Source organism: Silene latifolia, chromosome 8 (assembly GCF_048544455.1).
Source record: "Silene latifolia isolate original U9 population chromosome 8, ASM4854445v1, whole genome shotgun sequence".
Classification (NCBI taxonomy): Eukaryota; Viridiplantae; Streptophyta; class Magnoliopsida; order Caryophyllales; family Caryophyllaceae; genus Silene; species Silene latifolia.
This window is the reverse complement of record NC_133533.1, coordinates 1,336,640-1,351,855: the sequence shown is the minus strand read 5'-3', so window position 1 is coordinate 1,351,855 and position 15,216 is coordinate 1,336,640. Positions and strand designations below refer to the sequence as shown.

General features: G+C 35.1%; 1 protein-coding gene across 3 annotated transcripts; it reads right to left on the bottom strand.

The window, feature by feature from the left end:
- Positions 1–6,667: 6,667 nt before the first annotated feature.
- Positions 6,668–13,493, bottom strand: LOC141595951 (uncharacterized). 3 transcript variants are annotated; one of them, XR_012522337.1, is made up of 5 exons: positions 12,882–13,492; positions 11,298–12,165; positions 8,184–8,481; positions 7,654–7,853; positions 6,668–6,703 (listed from the first exon to the last, which is right to left on the bottom strand). XR_012522337.1 is itself a non-coding variant. In XM_074415911.1 (4 exons), exons 1-4 carry the CDS (start codon positions 13,427–13,429, stop codon positions 7,840–7,842), a joined length of 1,728 nt encoding a protein of 575 aa, XP_074272012.1. In that variant the 5' UTR covers positions 13,430–13,492; the 3' UTR covers positions 7,596–7,839. The 3 variants fall into 3 exon arrangements, 2 of the variants coding, with proteins under 2 accessions (XP_074272012.1, XP_074272013.1); XM_074415911.1 differs by lacking the exon at positions 6,668–6,703 and having other exon boundaries at positions 7,596–7,853; XM_074415912.1 differs by lacking the exons at positions 6,668–6,703; positions 7,654–7,853 and having other exon boundaries at positions 7,886–8,481; positions 12,882–13,493.
- Between the last annotated feature and the right edge of the window lie 1,723 nt (positions 13,494–15,216).

Below are 15,216 nucleotides of genomic sequence, written 5' to 3'. Positions count from 1 at the left end.
GCTCAGTTAAATTTGAGTTTTGACGGCAAAAAATTAAAATGTAACTTATAAACTTTAAAAAACTCGGAAAAAATACACTCAAAAACTAATAAAATCTAAGGTAGTACATCCGATGTATGCTCATATTTCTTTTTCTAGTTTTCTACCTCCGTCCAGCATACTCTAACATACAAATGTCAAACCTGTAAGAGATAAAGATGATAGACAATTCTGGTGCTTTGAGAAGTCAGGTTACTACACAGCTAAGTCTTTCGTCGATGCCTAATACAAATTGAAGTATAGCTCAACGGATCAAAGGATTTGGTTCAACCAAGTTTGGAAGGGACTCACACCACCAAGGTATGAAATACTTTTATGGGCATTAATGTGGAAAAGGGTAAACACAAGAGATAGGATACTCAAGTGGAAAGTGGCCCTCCATGATGGATAAATTGCTTTTAAGGGTTGGTGTGTGGTGCAAATCATGGAAGGAAAATATACCTTATGCGTTGGAGGAATGGTTGAACAATTGGAAATCGTTGCGATCATGAAAGGAACAAAGGATTATGGAAAGAAGGGCTCCGGGGATTGGTGCTAGAACCCAATATGCAAGGATTGTGTTTTTTTTGGAAAGGATTCATTGTTTTAGTTGTCTTGTTTTTTTCGGTTTTCTTGTGAACGTTTTTGGGGACTCTACTCGCTGTAGGTCGCCGGGTTTTACCCATTCTTAATAAAAAAAAAAGTAAGATATGTTACGGTTGAAAAATTAGTTACTAGTGATTACAGAGTATTGTTTTTTTCTTTATTATTAGTTAGAATATTGGTTTGTTATTAAGAAAGTTTAAACACACCCATTAAATAAGTTTAAACACATCCATTAAATAAATATTCACAAGATACTTGGAAGAAACGGTATTTTCATTAAGGTATTGACATAACATTTTTTTACCTTTTATGTTCTTTGTTTAACTCTTTAATATTAATCACGACCCAATGTATGCTTTGATGTCTGATGATCAACGTACTCACTTTGAAGTTATTCGTGACCATTTATTTTAACAAACCATTTATATCACTCATTAATATTTTGTTTTCTTTATTTGTATCGCTTTCGCTTCAAGTGTAAAATAATCTCATAGTAAAACAGAAAAGTACAATTATTACAATTTATAAACTTAAGTTAACTTGTTCCTATAAACTAGTTAAAGGCTGCATTAAGGGTGTAATTAGGAAGCAGATTATTATTACCAGTGTGGCTTGTAGAATGATGTCTTGAAATTGGATCCCTCGTCTCTATCGTTCCTCTCGGCCTCTCCCGCAACAATGAAGCAACCGGGGCTTGGCTTTGTGCCAAGCGTCTCACTCCGACGCTCAAGTCAGTAAACTTAGAGGGATAAGTTGTTATTATTTGGCTAAGGATGTATTGTAGAGAGATAAGGAAGATATTACCAGATGAATAGTGATTCTTAGGTTAATTTATGGATCCTTTCCTCAATGAAGGTTGAGGAGTATTTATAGACTTTCACCTTTTGTCACGTAGTGGCCAAGTGGCCAAGTGGCTAGCAGGTGGAAAGACCGTTCTACCCTCGGCCGATGGACCCATGGCAGCGGTAGTAGGGTCTTGGATATGAGTACGCGGATATGTGTCCCGGTGGTGATTGCAGACCGAGAGACCGGTGACATCGATGGGTTGCATCGGCTAGAGTGCCTAAGTCGTTGACTTTGCTGTGGATATCCTTGACCTTGCTCAATATGTTGACTTGGTCTGCGGTGCAGAATATGCCCCATCAGGCTCTATTTGGTAAATGTAGGTGAAAAGGTAGCTGAAACCTGTATTCATGATGGTGAATCAATTCTTTGCTCCATTGTATTAACAAACATAATTCTATGTTAATAACAATCAAATCAAATATCATATCATATAAATATATAAATATAATCAAAGCTATTTAATTTTTGACCTTAAATATCTACCATAAAAACCCATCTACCCTTTTCAAATCCAATCCGTCTTGCTTAAGACCGCCACTATCTGTCTTAAGCTTAAGACGGATAGTGGCCTCTCACACAAATGCAAGTGGGAGGCAAGTGGGTATATCCATTTCCCACCCACTTGCCATCCACTTGCATTTGTGTGAGAGGCCACTATCCGTCTTAAGCTTAAGACGGATAGTGACGGTCTGAAACAAGAATTTGTGTTTCAAATCATTGTAAATTAGTTCACCTACCATCATGAAAAAAGTACACAACGTTCATGTCTCTTCGTCCTTCCGATTTATTTTCATATATGACATTTTTGTTTTTTTAAGGTAAGTATTTATCTAAAAAATAAAAAATTATATAATTAAATTACTTATAAAAAACCCTTTCTCATGCATATACAATTATGATTATTTATATAAAAAAACAAGTACTATTATTTTTAATTTACCCATTTTTCAAAAATTAAAATCCATGTACTATTATTTTCATCCTCCCACCTCATACAGTTAGTGAACTATACATCTGATTTACTATAACTGATGATGTAGTTTCTGAGATTTATAACAAAGTTTTCGAGTTTTATTTTAAAGATTATAAGTTATAAAGTTTATAAGTCTGTTCACTTAAACATTAAGCTCAAAAATTTACAATATAACTCAAAAACATTACATAAAAACTCAGATAAATTTGAGTTTTAACTTCAAAAAACTAAAATATAACCTATAAACTTTATAAAACTCAGGAAAAATACACATAAACTCAGTTATATATTAAGTTTGATTTAGTACATCCTATATAATCCTTTTTTTCCCACCTCATACTTAAATATTTACACACTGAAAGCTTTGCATTTCATTTTTTTCCCAACAAATTATTCCTGACATTTTTATATTTGGTTGTTGGATATATTCAATGATTTCTTCACTAGATTACATTTCCTTAATTCCATACTATCTCTCTTTCATTCTCTTCCATTTCTTTCTCCCTTATGCCTTCTAACAATAACATATTAACAAAACTCACGGAAATTTTCATTTTCACCATAGAATCATATCGAGCCAATCAGATGTACGCAACAGTATCCCTACTCGACTATATATATACCCACCCGTCATAAAGGCAACTTTTGCTTCAACTCCAACACCTTATATATTATACCCTAAAAAAGTACACTATTTTTTTTATTATTGCTAGAGATAAACAAATGATCGAGACAAAGGGAGCAGTTTGATTTATGCATGAACATGCATGGGATAGTGGTGCGGTTCAATCAGAAAACCGAGTTCTTAGCCAATAGATCTCCGTTTATTTGATTGAGCCGTGCCAATATCCCATGTTTTAATATACTTTTAAGTAATTGTATATTTTATTTATTATTTGTGCAAAAATCAATGCATTATCAATTTATATATGATAAGATTTCAGGTACTTCTAAAGCTATTGGATTGCCAAGAAATGTGTTTCTTTTTCTCATTTATATATCAGGTATACTCCTTCCGTTCTTTATTATAAGTCATTTTAGGTTATTAGAACGTGAATTTAGAGAGTCTACAAAAATTATACTATCGATTATTTTTTAAATAAATCCTTTTTACTAATCTAAAGGTGGGAACACAAAACAATATAGATCTATCACATGATAGTATTGAGTTTAATACAACCGGTCCACCATATTCACATAGTCACGTGGAATATAAATTTACTCCAATGTAAACAATCAACATGGTGATATTAAACTCGATACCACCATATAACGTTATCTCATTTTTATTATTTGAATTTATGTACTGAATTTTCCATTTTATATAGACGATTAAATATCCTACTGTCCTACATAAGTTTGTTATGTTACCATTAGTAATAATCGACTTACAAAAATCTAAAACAAAAAAAAAACATAAAATAAATTAACTTGTAACCGTTTTATTGATAATCGTAAACAAACGTGTATTCAGTAATCGACTTACAAAAACCCGTAAAAAAAACATTTTGGAATATCATTTGGGAGGGTTATTATCTTTCTTAAGACTAAGATTTTTGACCCATTTAAATCCCATAGAAGTTCCATTTTTAACCTTTTGTGCTCCAACAATTGCAGCTGCCTTAGCTTTTCCTAGAACAGCTGATGATTTCTTCTTATTGTCTGAAGCTTCTTCCTTTGGGACTTCATCTATGACTCCAATGCCTCCTTCACCCCATTGATCGGCCCATGTCGGTGCATCCGAAGCCATCAATACTATTTACACTAGTCTTGTTTATTAGTCTCGGAATTATATAACAATCACAAAAACTCAAATAAGACTGTTAGGGTCGACTAAGGTGTAGTTTACGGTTTGACCTAGATATATTTGTTAAACCTAATTGGATTTAGATTAATTTAGCATATTGTTATCAAAATTCATATCAAAATTGGCTATAACAAAATATCATGATCATGATCTAGCAATACATGTCTAGACTCAAGTATATTTTTATTATGTTTAGCTATATACATGTTTTGATCTTGTTTGGTAATCAGCGGATTAATGTCAGACATTCAGATTATAAATGACATATTTTATTAAAAGGTTTGACTAATATATTTTAATTAGCAGTTTTCAAAGTAGATTAATTAGCCATTTACATTAATTTTCTTACATTTGTTGTTATCATATTTCAAGACATCTACTTCGATTAAGATCAAAGTTAATATACAAACTCGAAAGATAAAAGATGTCACGTACATATAAGTTATATAACAACAATAATATCATCAGAGCCTTAATTAATTCAATATTGACTTGAGGTCGAATAAAGTTACTATCACTAATATGTATAACATTGTTAAAAAAAAGGAGGATGATATATTTGAAAATCAATATAGATGTCAACTAACATAGCTAGAAATGTCACACAGGATGGTATTTAACTATTTATGATGACCTGTGTTTAAATTCCGTCAGCAATATATTGTCCTTGTGATGTGACTCCCGTTACACACAAACAAAAAAAATCAATATGAAAGAGTACCACACATTGAAAAATGTAGATTTTTGCAACAAATAATGGAAACTTAGAAGAGAAGTTACCTTATATTATGAAGGATGAGCTTTAAAGTTTGATAATGAACTTCCCTTAGCTTCTTGTGGTGATTTGAAATTTGTAGAAAATAAAAGAGGTTTATGATAAGTCAAGTTCAATTCAAGTAGGTTTGGTGATTGATATTAGCATATATTTTGGCTTTTTTTATGCTTTTCTTCACTTCATTTTCATACGACAACCCAATTTACTTTACTCACTTATTAGCTTTTCCTTCTTGTTAAGCAAAGTCTTAATTGAATCATATACCACCACCTTTAATAATAGTAAGTCTTATTATTTTAAGATCGGTTTTTCTAATGTATATCTTTAGGATACACTTTAAGAAGTTACTTAGAGAAAGATCACAAAATTATTTCATTAATTGTGTTAAAAGTAGGTTTGTACATCATCTGAATTGAACTAAACAAAACGAAATTGAATGAACATGAACCGAACTGAACTGAACTGAAATTAAGTTCTACATAACCAAACTCGTTCCAAAATTTCAAGATTCTTATGCATTCAAATGATTAGTTCTGTGTCGTGTCTGTGTCAACCCAGTTACATACATAAATGGATCACAACTCGCAATGTCTTAACCCTAACCCGATAATCTCGTGTCTCGTGTTTTCAGGTCCGGTCAATGATTGCCACCTCTAGATAAAAGGTCTCATTGATTAACACAACATCACATCTTGCAGAAAGTTGGTTTAGGTATGGGAATATGAAGGTATGATTGCCAAGACACATAAGTTTTTATTAAAAACAATCATATTTTAGAAGGTTAATGATATCATGAGATGTGTTTCCAAAAGAATTGGCATGCATGGAAGCATCAAAGCACCATATCTGGAAAGCAAAAGTGGAAAAAGTTGCACAGATTACAGATAGAATCGTTCATTGGAACGGCTTAACTAAGCAATGTATACAATACCTAAAATAGGTACCTTTACAAGTTACTCCACCTTGCAACTATTTCTTTTGAAATTGGAATACAATGGATTTGATGATATGACACACCAATAAAATCTTTCTTTAGTCTCGCTATAGACGGATATATGCGTTTAAAGTGAAAGACGGGTCAAATATGCTTAAAGTGATGACATTTGGCCCGTCTATAACTATAGACGGATATATCCCGTCTCTGATGAGGATTTATGTTCTTTCTACATAAGCGAATAAAAGATAGTATAAGTAAGCGGAAAAAAAAAAGTAATACACAGATTTACGGGGTTGTTATCTACGTTCACGAGCAGAAGGGAGAAGAGTTTTATTGATATTGAGGAGTTACAATTTCAGAGTTTAAATTCAGAATTGTTTTGATATGTATAACAGCGTGCAATTTTAAGAGTTTATATAATATTCTCCAAGACCAATACAGAATAACCTAAAAAGCGCAAACAGAAACTTTATACCGACGAGACGAGAGATCATATTTACACCCCCTAGTTAGACGTAAAAAAGTTGTAAGTCCATTTTATAAGCCTAAGAAGATTTCATATTAAGACCAGCCGATAGTTGATGATAGACTGAATAAGAGTCTAGCTCCTTTGTTGGCAAAATTAGTGTATTCCCTCGTCAGATTGTCAATGTGCGACATTCACACGTGGACATTCACACGTGGGTAATGAATATTAATACCGAGTAAGATTGATACATCCAATCCTTCTTTCATAAGCCACTAGAGCAGAGCAAAAAATTCGATTATCCAAACTGATCCGATCCGAATCTGATTCGAATGTTTGGATATCTGATCCGAAAGTTAAGTTTGGTTTGGATATCTGATCCAAAATCTTTGGTTTTGGTTTGGATATGGATATTAGAATTAAAACATTTGGATATCCGATCCGATCCGAAACTATAGTTTTCTAGTATAATTTCGAGAAGATAAAATTTTATTTGATACAACAACTTAATTAATGTTTAAAATATTAGAGAAATATCTAGGTGGTACTTAAATTTTATATCGAGAACATTGGAATAAGAATACTAAAGAAAATCATCATGTAAGACTATGAATATAATCGTGTTTCAAACTTAATTTTAAGGGTAAATTGTTGATTACAGCCTTTTATAAACCTCATTTTGAAAATTACAGCCTTATATAATTTTTTTTGAAAATTACATCCAAAATATTACTTTTCTTCTAAAATTGCACCAACTTGAGGATTTCGGTGAATTTTTATGATGTTTTTATGATGTTTGGGGTGATTAATTGGTTTGTGTTAAGGAGAGGTAAGAAATCTGGGTAAGTAGGCTCTCAAATAATAAAGGATACATCATAAAAACATCATCAAAAATCACCAAAAACCTCAAGTTGGTGCAATTTTAGAAGAAAAGTAATATTTTGGATGTAATTTTCAAAAAAAATTATATAAGGCTGTAATTTTCAAAATGAGGTTTATAAAAGGCTGTAATCAACAATTTTCTCTAATTTTAAAGTAAATTCTAAAGTATGGATATCTGATGGATATCCGCATCCGATCCGATTGTTTTGGATACCCGAACATTGGATATCCGAAACATTTGGTTTGGATATTGGATATCTAACTTCAGGATTTTTAATATGGATATCCGCCGAACTAGCACTTTGGATCAAATACCCGATCTGTACTCTGCCCTATAAGCCACAGTAGTCCAAAAACAATACGGCTGAGGATAAGAATACAAAAAAGAAAAAAATAATAATAATAATAAGTTAACCTCAAGTGAACTAATAAACCTTATTATCATTTTCATTGCTCTCCTTTTCAAGTCTAAATACTCCCTCTTCAGCCTATTGCCGGAATCCGGACAGTCATACCCTAAGCTACCGTCTTACCGAGTCTCACCTGCAAGTATTTAAGACCTGGGTAAGGGTCGGTCAGGGAAAAAGTCATGTCATAAATTAAAAAGAACTGTTATGTCGATGGAGACACGCAGCCATAGTAACACAAGTCGTATCTACAACATATGCAACCCTCTAATGTATTGGAACGGGGTCTCCTATAAGCCGCAATTAGCCACTATATGGACCGCTTTCATGATTATCTTATCATGAGACGGTCTCAGATGAAAATATGTGATTTCGGAAAGAAGTGGTTAAAAAAAGATAACTAACTCTACTTAAAGCTGTGTGGATCCATTAGATTTCCGAACTGATTTAGATTTCTTCATCTTACGTTTTTTGCTGTCAATACTCTCCCAACTGTATTCGCGAGGAATAGCAAATGGCTCGGGAATCAATGCCTCTGGACAATGTTGCTTTGGCTTGTTGGATGATCGGTTATTATGAGGGCGTCTTAGCCATGATGATCCTGATTTAAAGCGACTATCAGCTTGGTTTTCAGGTGAGCCATTTCCGTTGCTCAAAAATCGAGGACTTGATAATGGTGTGTAGAAGAGGTCTGTTGGTTGGAGTTCAACGAATTTTGTGAACGTAATCACTACTCTCACTGTGGGTACCACAGGAATCGCTATCTGCAAGATCATGGAAACAAGACGGCCATTAATAACTTGGGCAATGCCAGAACAATTTAACACCATTACTACAAATAGTTCAACCAAAAGTCCAAGACACGGCAAACCCATTATATTGGTTGTTCGGAGGGAGGGTGTGGTCTGGTCGGTGTCAAGTTTCCGAGTCAGGTCTACCAAGAAATATTCAGGTCGTGGGATTTATTCAAATTAGTCATTTTGCTGTTCGTTTCTAGTTTGGGTCGAGTCAAATTCAGGGGAATTTTTTTACGTCTACTTAAGCCATTGAACAGAGGCCACAGACTAAACGAAGAAAATGCATAGGACTCTTGCACAGTATTCAGCAATTATACAAAAACCAATAATAGTCACCTAACATTTAGGTTAGCGACATTTCTTAATCCCTCAGCGAATCCACCAAGATACCAAGTCCAAATCAGTTTGACAGTATCCGAGGCTTCTGAAGGTTAAGAGTCTTCAAAAGCAAAGAATATGAGACTTACATACCTAGTTTTTAATGCTAACTTAGAAGTTAGGTCCAAATGTCCAATAACTCGTGCAAGATTCCTGCCTAAGTACCTAGAGATATTATTTACTAGAAATTCGAGACAGCCACATACAAAACTCAGATCCAGTATCTTGGGTTCGAATTGAATATCCAATTAGTGCTCAACCCTATAATGGTGAGAGAATGAAGAGTGAATATAACGTATCTACGCAGAGACGAAAACTAGCACTTGCAGTCCGCACATATGTAACCCGCTCTTCTTCCAGGCTAATTCTCTTCAAATAACGCAATAGACATAATCCTCCACAGTTTATCATTCTTGATCCTAATATTACAGAACTTCAAAGCAATATGAAATTATGAACTAAATTTCAAACCGTTCTGTTTTCAAGAACATGAAAGGCCTTCAACTGTGGAGCTAATCACTTAAGAATATCTAGACTCAATTTAACCAAAATCTCTATGACATTATCGGCTGGATGTCTCGTCACAAATGAAATATATGTAGAAAAAGGTAAGTAACTTCTGGTTAAAGAAAGCATCTATGAAAAATAAAAGTCGAAATCTCCAGATTATTGCGCAACCATCAATCTAGTCAAAAAAACATCCTAGAGCCAACTTTAAAGGTTATTCTATTTGCACCCCCAACATAAAAAAGAAACAGCATGATATTCCTCAAAGGCCAATCTCCTTCTCAAATACTATTGTCTGCCTAAAAACATTGCTAAGCAATTGCTCAACTTTGCTTTTCAAGAACATGGAGTGTTGGTAGAATACTGCTGTCACACCACCATATCACAGTAATTGAGTAACTTCCACTCTTCCTGGTTTCTAAGATATCTCGTACCCCTGAATTAAACGGTATTTATTATTTAACCTAAATAATTAGTACTCCATTATATGATACTCCCTACAATCACATGAAGTCATACGAAGTACGTACAAGTCTTAAAGTACCAGCAACAACAACATCAGAGCTTTAATCCCAAAATGACTTGGGGTCGACTGACATAAATAATCCTTTAGAACCGTCCCCGGGTGAACGCACATCGCAGAATACAAAAAGATAGAAAAAAGAAGCATAAGAAGTACCAACAGTGGTGCAAATAGAGAATCAATTACAGATGAACAAAAAGGACCCACATACTTAAGAGTTAAAGCTCCACATTAAAAGAAGCAGAAGAATCCGCATTTAGGACCCACATTAATTTATGTATCAATAAACATACTTTAATGCTTTAATTTGTCTCTGAATAAATAAAAAAATACTTTCATTTGTCTACTGGTTGTCTGTTTGAATCAAACGGTCACATTTCCAAGACATTAACATCGGATCAAGTGGACCCTAATCTTGATTACTCATAGTTTAATCAACCTCAAAGCTTCGATTCTTCCATTTCAATTCATTCTTCCCTCTTGAAGAAGCCAATTTTGTCCCTACCTTCAAAAGCTTTTTACCCGAACACCGAGATATTTTAAAGATAATCCATCATAAAAAGCCTCAAATTCAACCCACATTTCAAAATCCTCAAAAAGATTAAAATTCTCCTGGAATTGATATGGAATATGGATAAAGCAAGGTTGGACATCTACCTTATGACCCTACAAGATTGCCATTAGACATGACGAACTCTTACACCGTGTTAAGTTGGTAACTGATGGGGAGGGGTAATAGCAATACTAAATTTCTCCTTCAAATCTTTCGTACCATGAACAAACTTTAATTTCGCTTGTAGGTCATGTCTCTCGTCTTCCATTCCCCTCTAGGCTCTAACCTATTATGCGGTTATGCCATCCAACAACAGAAATTGTTTCCCTCCCTCATTCTCGCTCCCCTATTTTTCACCTCCATAGAAACACACCCTTAAGAAATACATACCCTTACGCCATATACCCCAAGAGTAGATAGCTCTTTTGCTCTTGTATGAGATAATTCAAAATGAGCAGTAGCCTAGCTTACAAGGTTTCAAGGGTGCGTACAGGCTACCATAATCGACTAAATGAGCAACATTATCAGCCTTTAATTTTAACGTTTTGTCCAACACTCTACCCTGTCACACTCTTGGTAATACTTCGTATGGAACATAGATTTAAACCTTCTATTAGACATTTATACAGATTGAAAAGAGGGATATGTGGGATCAGATAGCATTAGTGGCCTAAATTGCGAAAAATCACCCTGGTCTCACCCTAAGGAAGGTCTAATCCAAGTGTTTGACAGCACAAAATAACAGAACACACAAAAACACCGACTACACGAGTATAAATCAACATAATTAACGCGGTGTAAATCAACAGAAATACCCCTCACCTTAACAGGAAAAGAACCAGCAGGAAACTTAGTAGTGAGCAACTCTCGCATCCGTCTAACAGCCTTGACCTTATTTGCCAAAATATCAAGCAGTGGCAACACCTCCTCCGTCTTCAACGGAAAGTCATCGGTCAACCACACTGACGGCCGCAAACTCTTTACATACTCCTTCTCCTTCGTCGCTGCCTCCACTGCCGGCATTACTACCAAAGCCGGCCTCTCCGCTGCTGTAACCGAAGACGCTCTCCTCCTCTCCCCTGTCTTCGCCACTGACGGTGCAAAATTGATGTCCACACTCTTCCTCCCTACCGACACCCACTCTCTTTCCCCTCTCACAAAACTACTATGCCTTCTTCGATCATTACCGTCACAAAATCCAAAATCTGTCGGATTTTCCGCCACTAAAAAACCTTCCTCCTCATCTAACTCCAACGGTAACACCTGCTCCTCTCTCCTTCCACCATTATCGTCACCAATAACCTTCCTTGACCTAAAACTAAACAACACATTGTGCATTTCGTACACTTTCGACTTATAATCTCCAACACTTTCAATCTTCTCCTGCCGTCGCCAATTCGTCCGACTAACAAGCTCTGCTGCTGTAACATCCATCCCTGGACGGTAAACCGTAGTTTGAGAGCAAAAATTTGCAACGTCTTCATCCGTCATTGGAACTCCGGCGTTCTCAAAAGCGTCGAAAATTTTGCGATCATCTCGGTTCAACACTAGTAATGAACCTTCTGGAACTGCATTTTCCTCATCACCATCACCGAGAAACAGAAAGCTTTGATCGGCTCGTTGAATTTTCATGCCGTCAAATCCTGCTAGTGTTGTGTCCGCGCGTAGGTTTCCGTCTCTCTTCCATATTCTGCAGAATTTATGAACAATTTAAATGTTATTAGCAAAAAATTAATTAGATTATGACAGAAATTAAGAAGGCTAAATCATTCATACACATTATACACTACATCAATTGCTAATTTTCGGCGAAATTCGAACAGAAATCAGTAATCCACAGAATGTATGATCAAAATTATGATTTAATTATGGAATGAAACAAAATTAGTCAATAATCTGATAATTATCCATAGATTTTCGTCGAAATTGAATCAAAATTCATACAGAAAGCAGTAATAATCACAGAAAAAATAGTCAACAATCCGACATTTTTACGAAATTAAATATCAAAATCAAAATTTAGCACAGAATATGATAGCATAGATACAATCAATTAACTTCATACTCAAAATTCCTCAAAATGTAACTGTAATTAACGTTCCTTCCCACAAAAAGTCATGAAAATTGATCAAAATCAGTCAAAATTCACCACATTATTACTTTCAGTAACATCAATAATTCATAAATAATTAATTAATTATTATATAATAACGTCTTACAATGTAAAACCGTCATTTACTAATTTTATAAATATTTTAACCAATAAAAGACCGTCTCACCTTATAAGGCGGTTAATAAAAGACCGTCTCACCTTATAAGACGGTTTTTAACTTATTATCCAGCAATGTACGAATCAAAAATAAAGTACGACATATTTTGAAAAACGTAAACAATCAATTCCCGTACCGATACGTATCCGACGGAGCAATCTTTCCGATAAACGGAACAATCGACGACTCAAACCGAAACTCAATCTCCAAATAAAAATCTCGCATTCGTCTCAAAACCGCAACAACTCTCGGCAATCGTCGTCTCCATTTCGCCCAAGCATTCAAATGATGCCACCTGGCCAACACACCAGCAACCTCATTCAATCTCCGACACACCGCCTCTTGTAACGGATTCCATCCGGCGTCGTTTTGAAGTGACACGTCAGCGCCGGCGGAGGCGAGGATATTAGCGGAGACGGCGTCGTTTAGTCGGACTGCGAGGTGGAGTGCGGTTTCACGGTTCGGGACGTCGCGGCGGTCGAGTGCGGCGGAGATTTGGTTGGCGAGAGAGTCTTGCGTGAGGGAATCGGATTCGGTTCGGATTCGGATCGGGTTTTGGAGTTTTGGGAGGGTGGAGGTTAGCCGTGTAAGGGAGGTGTGGTCGCGGGTTAGGACGTAGTAGTGGGCTGGGCTATGGGCGTAGGATTCGGGCCGGGTTTGGGCCGGCCGGTTCGGGTTTGGCATTTTATGTGAGGTTTTAGAGAGAGAAAGCGAGAGGAATGTGAGAAAGTGATGGAGGAGAGAGAAGGGGGAGGTGAGTGAGGTGGGAGGTTTATGAAAGTGATAGGGGTATTTTGGTCATTTTGTAGTCGAGGCATTTATTTTTTGGGTTTTGAGGGAATCCATAAATTCTTATAGAAGACGGTTTTATGGGCGAGTTTATGCACTAGAATACATAAATTTTTATGGAAGGCGGTTTTATGGATGAGTTTGTATGAACGGGAGTTTACTAAAATGGTTTTTTTAATTTAGGTTTTGGATTAAATGAGTAAGGTAATGAGTTTATGTGGTTGTGGATCCGGCTTACATGATATCAGAGTTAGGCAGTGTTATCGGAGCCTATTGTATGGACTAATGGTTAATCTAATATTTTTTCCCTCAATTTTCCATCTATATTACAGGGGCATTTCTTTCAGTCCTTAAATAACTTTATGTTTTTTATTGTTTTTTTTTTCTAAAACCCTTTTCATTTGTTGTGCAATTTCATTATTATCCTAATTTTTTAGTTATTAGTACTTAAATACTCGTTATAATCCATTATTATTACCTTATATCCTTCGGTTTCCTTAATAGATAGATATTTTTATTTTGGAGATTTAGTTCCCAAAGAAAACATGTCTTAATAGGGTAAGATTGGAATTTGGATGTCTAATATATCGAGTTGTGTGATGACAAGCACGTTACATTACACGTTAATTTGAGTGTAGGATTAATAGGCCAAATTCGCTTCATTTAAGTTAGTTGTACTTTGTAACTGACGATGATATAATTTTCTTTGAGAGAATTAAATGCTTTATTTTGGACGAAAAAGTAAATATAGTTAGCTAGTAGCCTCAAAACGTATAAAATTATAAATAGATCATTAATTAAAATGGAAAGTTAAAGAAACTTATATTACATTTTGGCACTCGTTTGTCTTATTATCTTTATGTCCGGTTGTATTCATATTATCAATCGGTTCGTTATATTGTTCTTATTATGAAACAGCATTGTATATTATGATAATGATAATATTATCCATCCGAAATTAATTTGAATTGTATAACTTGAATATGACCGAAACTTTAATTAAGTATCTTGAACCAAACCTTGAAAATTGTCTCGTTTAAAACCACCCATCTTGAACTTAATATAAAGGGTTTTTTGTTAAGCACAACCTTTAAAAAAAAAAAAAAACTTCCAAACACCACCTTTAAAAAAAAAGTTTGTAAAACACAACCTTTAATAATTTTTTTGTTGTGAAACATGACTTTTTGGCCGAAGGACTTAACATTTTGTAATGGGGTAACTTTCAGTAGATGTTTGAGATAGCAAACGATGTCGGTTTGAGGCGTTTTTGGACTCGTTGGAAAGGTGGAAATACAAGGTTTCCAGGGGTTATCAATACGATGGTAAAAGGCGGCCTTATGTGGGGTCTATTATTGTGTAAAGTAAGGCTGGTCGGAGAGATTAACGAGTGGTCGGGGATTTTTAGTGGATCTTTTAAAGAGGTTATGATGCTTTGTTTGATCTGAAAATTGGTATGTAGGTAGCGGGGAGTGTAAGGTAGGTTGTAGTTGTGTTGTTTTTTGAGGTTGTTTGTTGTAAGTGCTGGTTTGAGGTGAGTGAATTGACCCACAAAAAAGAAATTCTACGTTGACATTCTTTTGAATGTATTTTACCTTCAAATTAACTCCCCTCGAACCATCACTTGTAACCAACAACCACAAAAAACAACACAACTACGGCCTACCTTACACTCCCCGCTACTT